This window comes from Myripristis murdjan, chromosome 1, assembly GCF_902150065.1.
Source record: "Myripristis murdjan chromosome 1, fMyrMur1.1, whole genome shotgun sequence".
Lineage (NCBI taxonomy): Eukaryota > Metazoa > Chordata > Actinopteri > Holocentriformes > Holocentridae > Myripristis > Myripristis murdjan.
In genome coordinates, this window is record NC_043980.1 from 14,446,465 (window position 1) to 14,461,416 (window position 14,952).

General features: G+C 41.5%; 1 protein-coding gene across 1 annotated transcript in view; it reads right to left on the reverse strand.

The window, feature by feature from the left end:
- Positions 1-1,269: 1,269 nt before the first annotated feature.
- Positions 1,270-14,952, reverse strand: part of pik3r6a (phosphoinositide-3-kinase, regulatory subunit 6a) — a 14,293-nt gene continuing 610 nt past the window's right edge. The window contains exons 2-6 of the mRNA XM_030061448.1: positions 8,163-8,283; positions 5,883-5,956; positions 3,668-3,782; positions 2,349-2,419; positions 1,270-1,382 (exon numbers count right to left, since the gene is read on the reverse strand). Coding sequence (XP_029917308.1) covers positions 1,270-1,382; positions 2,349-2,419; positions 3,668-3,782; positions 5,883-5,956; positions 8,163-8,283 — 494 coding nt within the window. The remainder of the gene's footprint in view (positions 1,383-2,348; positions 2,420-3,667; positions 3,783-5,882; positions 5,957-8,162; positions 8,284-14,952) is intronic.

The following is a 14,952-nucleotide window of genomic DNA, read 5'->3' on the forward strand; positions in this document are numbered from 1 at the left end:
TCCAGCACAAAACCATGTTGTCCAGACACAGCTTGTATGTACTCTATGTAGTTTAGCTCGGTTGTATTCCAGTCTATTCATGTACGTCATGAGTCACAATTTTGCTGTGATTAGCAAACTGTATCATTACAACAAACAAGGGAATTACAGGCAACTTCAGCTGTAAACAAGAGACAGAGTAATTATTTGTTTTTGCTGGGAATGACTTGATTTACAAAGAATTTTATGCCACTGTGACGTAACCAATTCGCAGACCAGTTGCAAGCAGGCAGGGTTCTTTGAACAGGAAAACAGGAAAACACAAATGGCTAAGTTATCTCTGCAGGCTGCCACAGCCCCCCTGGACGTCTGTTGGCAACTTATGTAAGAGAGGTCTGTGGGATCCATCCTGGCATCTCAGTCAGCTAATGTGCGTATCACTGACACAGACCTATTGCTCCAAATCTCTTTCCATATAAAACTGTCACATCCTTCCCCATTCCCTGTCAGTCTCTTAGTCTTGACTGTTCTATCTGCATTGTACCACAAATACTGAACAAGGGGGATTATATAATCTTGTCAAAAAAGTTGCCAATAAATGTCAACTTCATTAATGTTATCTTGTAATGCTAATTATAAAGTTTCCGCAGTGTAACTTGGCCTGCCTGCTGACTCCAGCAAAACAGCTACTTTTTTAATGAGGAAGTGACGGTTATCATCAGCCAGTAAAGTCTTTAAATATTAAACTTGTAGGGGCGCCCTGGTGGCTAATCCAATTAGTGTGTATACCATGTATGTGCGACTGCACCGGTTTTAAATCTGGCTCATGTTATGCTATTTCAATACTCGAGGCCCCTTCCCATCTCTCTTCAAAGTAAACTGAGGGAAAAAAAATAAATAAATAAAAAATAAGTAGCACAGTAGTAGAAAACTGTAAACCAGAAGAAGGTGGTGGAGTAGAGAGAATGTCAAAACTGAGAGAACGAGTATGAGTGGAGATAGAAGACAAATGCAAACAAATGGGGGAGGGAAAGAGACAAACAGATCCCAGACAGGACACACTCATGAATTGGGATGAAAGACACACCACAAAGTCCCCAGTGTCACTGCAACATCCCGTCCTATCCCTACAGAATATCTGTCAACCGGCATCTATACTGCTGCGTCCATGCTTCCAAGTCTTTCTCGGACTGAAAAGCTGAAACTGTAAATTGTGACTTTGCGAGGCGGCCGTTTTGGTTCCTGGCCGCTCTGTGAGGCCGTGGTGGGGCCCTCCGTTGTGGCTCAGGCCTACATGATGGAGCAAGTGAAGCCACAGCACTCCTTCAGAAGGGTGAGCCCGGTCTTGCTGAAGGGGGTGGAGCTCTGCTGGGCGTGGGGCGTGACCCGTCTGGTTGGTACACCTGGGACACATCGGAGGGAATGCACTGTGAGTAAAGCTGAGGTTCCTACATTGACACCCACCATGTAAGTTCATGTTTAAGTGCTTATAGTCAGAAAAACTGGGATACCCCCTGATATAGCTGGTAAACACCACAGGAACCTGAATGCCATATCACTAAAGTTACCAAGGAATATCCATGTCTCTTAAATTTGTCCTCGTGGTTAATTTTCAGGTTTGGTTGTATGAAATTTATGTCTCTTTGCTTAGTTCTGCCATGTTGGAGAGAGCAGATGTGTTCTGCATCTAGAATCCCAATTTTTTTGACTTGGACATTTCCTGGTGGGAAACAAGAATGCACAATAAATACCCAAACCCAGGACACTGTGGTCAGGACCCAGTGGCAGACGCTCCACCAGGTGTGCCCCAGTAATTTTTTTTTGTTTTTTTTTTTTTTTTAAACTTAACAGTATTAACTGAATTTGAGAGCTAGATATTGCAGATGAAAATATATAAATTATTGAGCATTCAAAGTATAAAATGTTCCACTGCATAAAGTACATATTATGTTGACATTATTTAACACATCAATTGATTTTGTGTCAATCTTTCTCCTTTTAGATGAATTTAGGGTTAATTTTTTTTCAGGGCACAGAAAGAAAGCTCAGGTCTTCAGAATATCGATGTCCAAGGAACGAAGATGACAAACATTATGGAGCAGTGCACACACAGGTACTTTTTCAGAGGGCTATAAGATATAGCCTCAGAACCCCTATTAATTTATTTTATGGGAAACCAGTCAGCGTATATATCGCACCTCATCTCTTTTTCAAAGACCTAAGGAGAACAAAACCTTGAATAGGGGAGAGATAGCAAATTGTTCAAAAGAATGAGCCCTTTTCAGAGCTGCTGATTTCTTCATCTGATTCAGTCTCTGAAACTCACTTAACACTTTCTCAGCCTCTGACAGAGCTTAATGCTCGAGTACCTTTCTTCTTCACGGTTCTTGGGAACTTGGACTTGAGGAAATCTGCCATTTCTTTATCTTCTTCCTTCTCCCTGTAGATTAGCACAAAGCAATCTATTGTGAAGGGCAGTAAAGATTAAAACAGAGAGAAGACTGAGCAAAGATTTCTCTATTTACCAACACAGACAGTGTGGCCTCGAGCACCATCGTTTCCTCTCCTCTCCCATTTTTTTCACATGCATTTCAAAAACAATCAATTACCACAGTGTTTCTCTCCTATTTCCTGGCTTTCACTTTCCCTGAATCCCTTCAGGGTTTCCTCATTTATTCTGAGAAACGCAGCATGGTGTCAGCTGCCAACACAAAATCTCATTCACACCAACTAACAATGTTTGATGCAGAGTGAAAAGAGAATAAACAGAGGATAAAAGTTAAAGTATGGTTTGAACGTCACATCTGGCCATCTGCTGTCTGGTTACATTACTGAGTGTCAAGTTCACTCAACTTGTCAACACGTCCATCTTTAACTTTTGAGGTCCTGGGGGACCTGCTGTTCTCTGAGTGGTCAGAAAACACTCCAGCAATGTGCTCACACTGCAAGCACTGCGATCAATAAGTCACCAGAAGTCCATTCATGTCCTGTAGAGCTGAGCGAGCAGAGAAACCCAGCAGATGAGTGGATGCTCAATAAGCTTGTCGGCTGAGAAAAGTTGGCTGCAGTTGAACTTTTCACAGTTATCGGCTGTTACCAGCCAATCGGATTTAAGTGCATCCTTTTTTCCCTGCCTGTGTGATTTTGATTCACAAACAATTGTTATATCCGACAAAAGAGTTGATTGCAGCCATTTAGAGCTTCCCAGTTCTCTACAGCTTTTATTTGAAAGCCTACAGGAAGGAAACATGTCTAAAACAATGCTGGAGAACAGCTGAATCGCTTGTCAGGGCCGATGGGCAGCCTGGAGTAACTGTACAGATTTCTCTCTGTTCATTTTTGATGAATGCTCCCTAATTAGAGCCTAATTTCTCCCTAATTTCCTGGCTAGTTACATTACATCATTAAAAGCAATTTGATATTAAAAAAGGCAACACCAAAGCATCAATTAAGGCCTGTAGCACTGCCACAATCCATCAATTAAGCTTCTCACAGTTTCAGTGCTTGGTAAGGTGTCTGTGCGTGGTTGTGGTGTATGTGGGTTTATATTGATCAGGACACAGAGACAAAACAAAGACTAACAGCAGAGAAGAGAAGCAGTGAGTAAGAAAATGGTACAAAATAGCAAAAACAAACGATAGAAAATAAATCTAGTAAGGGGGAAAATTTTAATGAGGTGCAAGCAGACCTGAGCCGTTCAAACTCCACATCATCCACCAGGAAGTCTCTGGTCTCAACTAGCTTATGGATCTGCTGCAGAAGTTCCTCCTCCTTCTGTCGGTCCTCGTTGGACTTGTCATTGTCTGGAACAGAGAGGAAAACATCTTGGCATCTACAGCCCCAGTTTACTTACTTTGATACATCATCATGTTCCCCCATGTTTGAAAAAGCATTGCTAAAGTGCCCTCTACAGTGCCAAAGATGAGAGGAGGTGCTCTATTGTCTGGCCTTCACATGGGAAAAAAGATTGTATGCCCTCTAGGGTGCCCCCTCATGCAATAAATAATAATAGTAATAATAAATCATAATAAAATAGGTGCTCCACTAATGGCAAAGTGCCCCTCCAGTGGATAAAATGTGATGCAGAGCTGTAAAGACTGTCCCTACGTGCGTGAGGATGTAGGAAGTTTCTTAATGGATGAGCCTGCAGTGGAGAAAATGTGATGGGCTGCTATGGGACAGGTGCCCTTACAATGGGTGTATACCCTGTGTATTTTCTCAGCATTTTACGGTACACTTTACAATAAGAGTACAAAAATTAACGTTAGTTAACGTTAGTTAATGCCGTAATGGTTAATTAATTGTTAGTTAATGATTATTATGGCATTTACTAATGTTAATAATATCTACAATAACCCTTAAATAACATATAAATTAATACCTTAGCATGAACAGCATTAGTACATGATTCTTAGACACATTAGTTAATGGTTAGTTAACTGTTACTTAATGTTTATTACCTGTTACTTAATGTTTTTTACGGCATTAACTAACGTTAATTGTTGTACTCTTATTGTAAAGTGTTACCCATTTTACTTTTAATCTGGATCACCTAATGACAATATTAATCTTAATTGTGGACGAAGACTATTTCATCGCATATGATGCATCATAGCTTTTTACGCTCTGGTGAGACCTCTTGCCTTTTTATTTTTTTTTTCACCCCTTCCCTTCAAGTCCATCACCGTGGAGGTGTCTGTGTATGCCAGTAAAATCTGAGAGTCCAACTCCAGGCCAGTTAGATCCAACAGCCGATCATGTCAGATGATGAAGTGGTACTTAATATATCATTAGAACCACCAGCCCTTCAGGTCGCCGGCTGCTGTCAGTGTATACAGAGCTGTCCCACACCAGTGATTTATTTTAAAAAAAAGCAACCAGATAAACTCAAAATGTTTGGTTCACATGAACAATGTTAGTGCAACTAAGAAATTTGCTGAAAAAAAAAACAAAAAACCCAAAACTTTTCACATGGTTAGAATTTCAATTACAGTACAAGTTAGGAGTGAGTGTGCAGGCAGGCAGGTGGGTGGGCGCTATTTGCATATTCATATATCCATGTATACTTAATAAGTGCAAGGAGTAGAGTTATATCTAAGCTGTTTTAAGGGATGAAGGGATACATTTGATAGAAAAGGCGTCTAAATATGTAACACTGATTAACAGAGATGCTTTCTTAGGGGTTTAATCAATGGCTGGAGGGGGACTTAAAATTCACATATAGAAAATCAGTTTCAGGTCAAAGACAATTAACACATAAATATAAACTAGACATGTGCTTCTGTTGTAAACAATAAAGTAGCCTACCCTTGAAACAACCTACGTTCGGCTTGCCTGTGGCGCTAAAAGAAAGGTCACGGGGTCTCCAGAATCAATACAGTTCTTCCTGTAAGGGTCATAAATGTGCAAGGTAACACTGAAAAGATTCAAATAAACCATATTCGAGTCATCATGTTCACAGCTGTGATCGGTTGCAGGGAATAAAGTGGCGATGGGGGTGAACACGTAATATCCTGAACGCTGTCATTTTTGGGTCTATAATTAATTTTACAAAATGTTCTTAACCAAGAATTTAATATCACACTGAAATGAGCTGCTAACAGCTGCTGAGTCCTGTGTGGACACTAACAGATGCATTCTGTCAAAAATACTATGAATTATTAATTTTGGGATATCCTACATTGCTAAGTTTGACTGGGTATGTCCCTTCAGAGACGGCAAATCGAGCAAGGCAGAAGAAGAAGAAGAAGATAAAGACGAAGAAGAAGAGCGACTTGCAAATTGCTTTGGATCTTTGAGGGAGGCATTCACTCACTCGCTGCCCCCCTTGTTAAAATTGGACAAATGCTCTGCTGAATCGAAGGCAAGCATCGCTCTCCAGAGAGAAAGGCGGCGGCTCCTACCTGGCAGGGACACGAGTTTGTGCAGCTCCTTCTTCAGACGAGTGATCTCCTTACACAGCTGAATGTCATCCATCCTGCACAGACACGGACGACAAAGGAAACAAACACATATCACTTCACATAAGTCATAACTGGTATCCATCTCCCGTGCAAAAGATTAAACACTGCCTTCAAAAGATCGACTGCAAAGGGCAGTAAAGAGTGAAATCATTGCTGTAGTTTGTCAAAAAAAATGACAGAGTTGGAGATTCAAAAAGAGGGAGGTGATACTGATCTTTTATTTCACACGAGAGATTACACAATCTGTGCTGAACAGGCGCCCCAGCAGCGTTCCTAAGACAGATAGTTTTCTCTGTTTTCACCCTCCATCTCTGTCAATGGATCTTCACTTCAGTGGTTTATTGTTAACACACACACACACACACACACACGCACACAGAGACAGAGAGAGAGAGAGAGAGAGAGAGAGAGAGAGAGCTTTCTAAAAGGAGAGTGATCCTCACATGATCCAACACCAAAGCCACTGAATTCGCGCACACACACACACACACACACACACTCACACACGTTCACACATTCATCACTGTCAGCTAAGCACAAGCCTTGCCACCATGCCTCGTCTACCTGTCAAGTAAGATGTCCTCTACAGACATGTGACCATGAGGCCTGGAATACAAATGATACACTTTACCTGACTTACCATGAGAGAAGGCGCTTTGGGGTTTAACTTGACTTGATGTTTGCGGCCTCCAGAGGAAACAGAACTTAGCCGGAGAAAGCGGTGCATCAAATCGTGACTCTCCATCTCTTCTGCTCTTCCATTTTCTCTCTTGCTCTCTCTTTCTGTTTTATTTATTTATTTATTTTTATGTTTCAAGTGCCTGGTCTTTGACTTGCCACGCCACACACGCCCCTCCTCACATTCTTCTTGCTGTCTGAGCAGTGTTACTGTCTATCTCTCGGAGGAATAGATGAATAAATATCCATACATTAGCCTGCCTGGTGAAGGCAAAGGTAAGGCCATTGAAATTATAATGGAGGGCAGCTGGGGATGGCGACAGAGAAATGAGGAGACAGCGTGGAGGACACTGCTGCTGTGAGTGGACAGTGCTACCAGTATGTCATTATATGCTACTCCATCCAAAAACGGTGCAAATTATTTAAACTAATTTTGGTGGCGCCTCAGTGGATGCACTTTCCCATTGTTGTGATATACACAACAGCAACAGAAAACAGGTCTCTGTGCTAGGGGCTGTTCTGGCTTGAAGAGGCCTCTTCAGCCCCGTCGGCCCCATCAGTGGGTTCATCATTACAAATGAATGTTGCTTTGCTCACACCCACAAAACTTTATCTTAAATTCAAGTGGAGATCCAAAGATAGTAATCATGACGTGCTGAATTAGAGGGAAATGTGTACAACATGATGCACAAGACATCTATTCATGTCCATTTCTATGTGATGTAATGGTGCAGCCATAAAACAACAGCATCTTGGGTTTGAATGTTGCACTCAGTTTTTAGTGCGATGTAGCTGCAGTGAAGAGCTGTAACCAACAGATTCACATTATTTGGGTGCTGTTGTTATATAATATGGGGAAAAAAAGGGTTTTATAATGGTTTTTCCAAAGCTATTCATGGGAAAATTTAAGGGAAAATCAGGGTCTGACTTTCAAAGGCCTTTATTGGTTGGTTGATTGGTTGATTCATTAATTGATTCATTTGTTGTTCACTTAGTCAGTGTTTAATGTGTAACTAAAAAACAAAACAAAACAAAACAAAAAAGTCTTCCTCCAACAAGAAAACACCTCACCACCATGTACATGCAGGCACCTCTTGGGTCAATCAGTAAAAAGATGCCAAAATGGTGGTGTAGCAGATATGGGCTGTCAAAATTTTAAAGACATTTTTCAGAGGGTTTCTGTGTAGTCTGGCAAGCTTTGAGAAATTATTTTTTCTTGTAGTTTGGATGAACTGTTGCTTTACACTTTTGACCCTTTGGCCTTTAATGTGATCAGCCTTTTTTTCTTTTTTGACTTGTAATAATGACTTTGCTATAAAATCAGTCAATGTAGTGACACAGTGCCATCCTACCAAGTTTCAAAAATTACATAATCCCCTCCCAAATGATACATGATTCACGTTTCTGTAAAAAAGGACTCTCTGTTGCTATCTCTCACCCCGTTTTGTCTCCCCACTTCAACTAAAGTGCCTCCTGCGAGTGATGCACAACAGACGGGAGCAGTGACACCACGGGAAAACAGAGCCCTGCAGAGCCACTCACATGTATCTGAGCTCTGACTCCCTCCTGACCAGCACATCCCGGATCCGCTCAATCTTGAACAGCTCTCCCTCGATGTCGTCCACGGTGATGGTGGAATCCGCCATGGACACCACGTCGTCCTCTGACCAGAGAGAGAGAGAGAGAGAGAGAGAGAGAAACAGAAAGCAAAGTGCGGCTTTAGTCTTTTTCTTTTGCTGAAACTTGTTTTGTTTTGGATAAATGTTCAATATGTCTGCTAAAAGAATAATAAAAGGTGTGTTTAGATGCTATTGACTGAACTGTGCACACAGATATAATATGCAGACAGATAAATAGACACACACACACACACACACACACACACACACACACACACACACACACACACACACACAGCAGGGTAGCAGCTCTCAAACGTATCTGCTTTTGGCACAGCAGCATAATAACCAGCATATGAATCTGCATTTGAAACTGTATAAACAATTGGTGTGGACGTGATGTGAAATTACAGCTTGATGAGGAGCAGAGCAAACTGTCAGAGCCAAATTACTATGTGTCAGAGGCTGGCACGACTCCTGTCTCTCTCTCTCTCTCTCACACACACACCACACACCACACACCACACACACACACACACACACACACACACACAGAGTAATTGAGTAAGCAGAGGCCGGTGGGTCAGAGTAACATTGTGACAAGATAGCACAGTCTTGCTCCCCAGCGTGGCTGTCAGTCAAACCCTGCAGCTCTGTCTGTCCTGTCTTGTTCTATGGTAAACTCCAACTGTCTGCAGGCATGTGTAGATATTTCACTCCTCACAGTTTTCAATGTCAGCTTTTCTACCAAAAGGTGATAGCGTATCAATCAATACACAATCTCAAAGTACTGTAGTAAGAAATTTAGTGAGAACGCATTCACCTTTAGAAGCTTTTTCCTGTGAAATGTGAAACAGGCATTATGTATCAGGCTGGATTCACACTGCATGCAAATCCAAAGAAACAGAATGATCCACATAAGCAAACAACAAACTTGCAAAAATTGCAAGAAAGTTCTGTTTTTTTGTTCTACAGCAAACTTAGGGACTAGTGCAGACCTGGAGCTAAATGTGAGTCACAGAGCGGAGTCAAGGTAAGAACAAAAACAAAACTCAACACCTACATTACACCGGTGAGCCACACTATAAGACAGTTAAAGGCTCTTTGTATGTGTGATAGTTATCACATACAGTTTGTACTAGGCAGGTGCAGGTGTTAACACATACGTCTTTCACTAGAATTAATTTAGAAACAAATAAACTGTAGCAAAAACCCAATTCTCACACATGTCATCAAAAAAAGTCAGATTTTCTGTATAATACATTAACAAAAAAAAAAAAAAAGTTTCTCAATGATATGGATATAATTCAGAAACTCTGTTGTCTTTCAGCCCATTGAGCTGATAGTAGTCCTCACATGTATATTTAGGGATAATTGCTCTGTTTTTGAGTGATTAGATAATCATGTATTGCACATAGGGTGCCTAGACAGCTAAATGGACAGCAACATGAAACATTTACTCTCATGCTGTGTATTAAATTCTGCCTCATTTTTGCATTCCACTCCTCACCCCTCCTCCTCCTCCTTCTCCTATTCACAGCATGCGACCAAACAAAGCAGGAATTCTATATTAAAAATTCAATCTTGTGTAAATCAACAAACAGAAAAAGGATAACGCAATATTTGTAAATCATCTCAGCCACCGTATACAACACCATGTGTGTTTGCTCCAAACTGTTTGTCTATCTATAATGAATCTGTCGCAAGGTCCCAGTGACATTTGTGTGGGATGAAAGGACATCAAAGCATTTTCGCACAACTTAGCTGCACTGAGCAACAGCAGCAAAAGAATCAAACAAACCGGCAGGGCTCGAAGTCAAACATTTAACGGCAGCCACGTCCTGATGTAGCTCTACATCCTCAGAACACACTAGATTTCATTAACACAAAGATCCAAGTGTGGTGGTTCTTCCTGTGAGAACCAGTTGTGACGGTCGTGACTCTGCAATTAGAGGAAATCACCACTGCCTGCTCTGCTTTCTTGGTGGGCAGAGCTGCACACGGCACTTTAGCAGGCCTTGCTGGCTGTCGCTCCCCTGCTGAGAACAAGGGGCCATGGCTGACACGAGAAGGGAGGAACCGATACCACCACTGACAGACCTGATAATGCCACAGTCACTGACCGACTCCTCCTGGGGCCATTGAATCCTTTTTATACACACCAGTACTTATCCACTTACACAGAAATGTGTTCTGCAAGAGCAACGGGATCCCTATTCTAGTCACATTTAGCCTTGGGGAGGGCAGCGTTGACTGGGTTTGAAGTGCAGCGGAGTCACATCTTTTGAATTGGCTTTAAAAACATGGTGGAATGTGAGTGAAGTGTATTGCAATAAGTCAAACGTGGCTTGTACGACCTCAGGGAAGCAGTGAAAGCACAAGGACGCATTAACCAAGCCTGCTGATGATTGTTTACATGGCTCATATCTCTAGTGGCTTTGCAGCATTGTATATGGGCTGCCACGGGGGCTGCATTTGCAGTTGCCTTTGTCTGCAAAACAAAAAGGGATTCTCAAGTACAGAGAAGCATCTTCACACTGTCACTCAACGCTGTTACTATGACAAGCCTGGCTGACGTCAGTGTAGCGTCATGATAACCTTGAATCTTTAGAGGGGAAACACTGATTAAGCAGTCGCAGTGAATATCAACGTGTTGATAGCAATACCAATATAAACTTATATGCACATAAAACCGCCCCTTTGCATTTTCGCATAGGTTTCCGATGTGTTACTGAAGGGTAAAATTGAAATATTTTGCATAATAACTTGTAAACAAGCTTGAGTTGTACGTTAACAAGATTCCAGTTTGCAGTTTCTTAATCAAACAACACAGAAAACGAATGAAAATGCTGTCGAATCACAATGAAGGCTTTCAGATGAAATGTGTTTAAATGTGTTTTTCAAGAGTTAGAGCAGGAGAGGTACAGTTAAATAGAGACAGTGAGGGAAAAAAAAGGATAAAAATCCCAGGAACAGGAACTATTTTAAATGCATCAATACACCTGGCTTATGAAATCTCAATTTTTTTTTTGATTAAACAGGATATGTACTGACCCCAGCAATGCGGACACAGACTACACAGACTATCTAAGAGAGTATTGTATTCTATTCAAGCTGAGATGGTAGAAACTGTTTCTTTCATCAGCAATACGACTAAATAGCAAAATTAATCACAATTTCAGCAAAACTCAAACCCAGGTTGGTCAACTACAAAACTGCAATGATGAAATAAAAAGGTAAAAAATATGTTGACCAATGCTCTTTGAAAGCCAGTAGGATAAAGACACATCCACTTCATCTAGTAAAGCAGATATGCCACCACCACAACCCCAAAAATATCACAGAAATGCAATATGGCAGTGCTTTCAGCTAGGATCTGAATATCTGATTTCCAACAAATGCTGTAAGTGATCAAAACAAAAACATCTTCACGTCATCTACATTGGCCGAACAAGGTCGGCATCAAACTGCATTTTACATATATTCAGATGGTGTAAAGAAACTCAGGCTAAAGATGAGGGATGACAAATCAGTTCAGTTCAGTCTGCATAAAGTGAACTGAATCTAAATGGTAGATTTAATTTAAATGACATGGTGGATATGCATGATAGACTTTTTGTAAAAAGCTTTTATATCTCAACTAGCACCTGTTATTTGAGGGAGTGTCTGCATGTGTGGCAAACAGTTGATCAGTTTGAAGTGACGGAAATTTAGTGAATGTGCTATATATCCATGTGTATCTTTTGCAAGGCATGTTGGCACTTGTGTTTCTTGATTACATAATTTACCCTCAGGGATCAATGAAGTATTTCTGATTCTGATTCTGATTAAAAGAATATACTTAATTTGATTTGTGATTTCTCCTCAAACCCTACTATTTCATCACAGAAATTCTAATCAAATGAACATTATCTGTACTCTTCTTGCCCCAAAGCTGTCTGTGTCTTACAGAGTGCCTGGTTTAAACCAGTATCTTACAGTTTAGTGGCATATTTTAAGTTTTTAGGCAATGGCAGTTTCCTGGGTGTCCATCCATCTGGCCTCCTTGGTGGCTCAGATTTGAAGTTCCCTTACCTAACCTTATCCCAAACGAAAACACAAACTTAACCCTAAGCACAGCTGTTATAGTTTTTTTTCCCCCTTTGTCATGAAACAAGGAGACAAAGAGGAGAAAATCCTGTGTCCAGTTTGTGATATTGTCACTCAATTCAATTTATACTTATTTATGATGTAAAAGAACATCAAGTTATTGTAATTTGTGTTCACAACACATAATCTGGGTTTCATTTCATTTATTCATCTCACAAAATTTTATGACACTATTACTCCGGGATACATAGCCAGATGTAGTTGTTTTTGTTAGCTGGAGGCGCATTTAAAGCCTCTGTGATGTGCGTGTGTGTACAACTGTGAGAGAGATGAGGACAGAGAGACAGTGACAGTGAGAGCGACAAAGCGAGAGCTTAAGAAAGAGAAAGAGAGAGTGAAAGAGATGCCCACCCACTCTTTTTTGTGCTCTCATCTTCAAATTGCATACTGTATTCGCACAGCAATACTACTCGCTACACTGCAGAAGAAAAGCCGCCGTGTGATAGTTTATGCATCAGAGAAGTTGTTTCAAAATTCACAGTCTGTCTTTAGCTCCTCATTCATAATCTCATCTTTGCTCCTCTGCAGAGCTAAGGATAATCTCTGGTTTTCTTCCTCAGCCTAATGAAAATAGACACCCTCACCTTTCTCTGCATTAGTTTTCAAGATCAACTTTTGTGAATGTTTGCATATAAATATACTCACACAAACGATTTATCTATAGCTGTAGATATAGATATATGTCTTTCTCACAATCTCTCCCTCACATGTGATCTGGTTCAAGTCAGTCATGTATTTTTCAACAGGTTTTAAACAGTCCCACTGATGCTGGAGACAGATAGCAGAAACCAGGGAAGAGACGGCAGATGAGAGAGACAACATGGGAAACACAGTCTGCTCCTTCCGCTTTTGTGGCCTCCCACTCTTTGAAAGACTTTTCCTGAGGAACAACTTAGATTTGTTTCTGTTCTGATGCCTTCACCCGGAGACAATAAGAGCACCATCAAAACTCTGCACATATAAAACAGATGCAGTGTGTCTTGTTGTGCCTGGAGAGATGCAGAGGGAGGATTGGTGGACACAACTCCGACAGCCAGGTACATATTATGAATCATTCACCAAAAGAGTGAGTGACAGCAGAATAGCCTTGCCAAAAGCCTTCTAATCCTAAAAAAAGCGTCATTGCCTAGATACTGGGATTACTATTTGGTTGACAGGCATGGAGGTTTGACAGACCTGGGATCAGATCTGTGACAGTAATCATAATGTACAGCATGCCGTCATAGGTTACATTGACTATACCCATACAACCATGCTGTGCTGCTGCTGAGCCTTTCAACGACAGGTTATTTTACTGCTGAATGCTTCCAGTTCCAGTCACGACTCACTATTTAGACACTTTCAGACCTTTCCCTCCCTGGCTCCCGCCCCTCTTTATGCTTTCTCCCCTCTCTCGCTCTCTCTCTCACACACACACACACGTAGGATTCCTCACCTCCCTTCAGGGGCTTGCTTTTCTGCTTAACCCCATTTCACCCTCCCTGTCTTCCGCTCACTGCCTATCACCCCTATTTCTCTCTTCCCTCTCTCCATGTCCTTCTCTTGGTTACCTTCACATATTTTAAGACCCTTAAGGTGTGAATTAAATGAGGTCTCAATTTAGGGTTATTTTTTTAATTTAGTCCCCCCCCCCCCCTCCCCCAGGTTCTTGGTTTGTACGGCTACCTTGTACTGTGAATGCTTCATGCTTGGAATAGCATACTGACAGAAAGACCACTTGAAGACCAAGCAAGAGGCAGGAGGGGTGGGGTGAGGTTTAAGGAAACAGACAGGATAAGGAGATGAGGAGAACAGAATGGATGGGGAATGGATGGGAAAAAGGGGGAAATGAGAATCAGGAGGAATTGAGAAAAAAGGAGATACGTGGGGAAAAGCGAGAGCTTATGTGATGGTTTAGAGATGAGAGAGAGGGAGGCAGACAGAGAGAAAGAGAGAGAGGACCAACAATAAAAACGGGGTTGATGATGATGATGATGATGAGGGTTCACCCAGAATCCAGTGTTGCTGAACAGCCTTGCCAAATCGCCAACCAGCTGATTGTGTTAATGAGCGTCTTATTCAGTTTCAACAATGGTATTCCAGCCTCACCTGGTCAAAAATCTCCTGTTATAAAAAATGATGATGAAGATGATGATAATGACAATATGATGATGATAAACCAGCATCAGCGACTGTGGAGAGAGTTTACTGTGACGGTTTACTGTGAGGAAAACATATGGCCTTGGTTAATGCTGACAAATAGCCTATAGATCAGGAAAGCTCAGGCTCAGCCGGTGTCCTGTCAGGTCCCACACAGGGGTCATTATTCATCATTTGGGATGCAGTGAGTAATGGATGGACTCTTACCTTACTCCTTAATCTACTCTCTCTCTCTCTCTCTCTCTCTCACACACACACACACACACACACACACACACAAACACACACACGCACACACACACAAAGAGAGCATGAAACAGCTGGTGAGAGCCACCTGTGGATTCTTGACATGTTAGGAGCGTTTTTCAACACCTATTCTGCTGCCGCTCAAAACACAGTGAAATGCCTCCAACTGGAAAATTGCA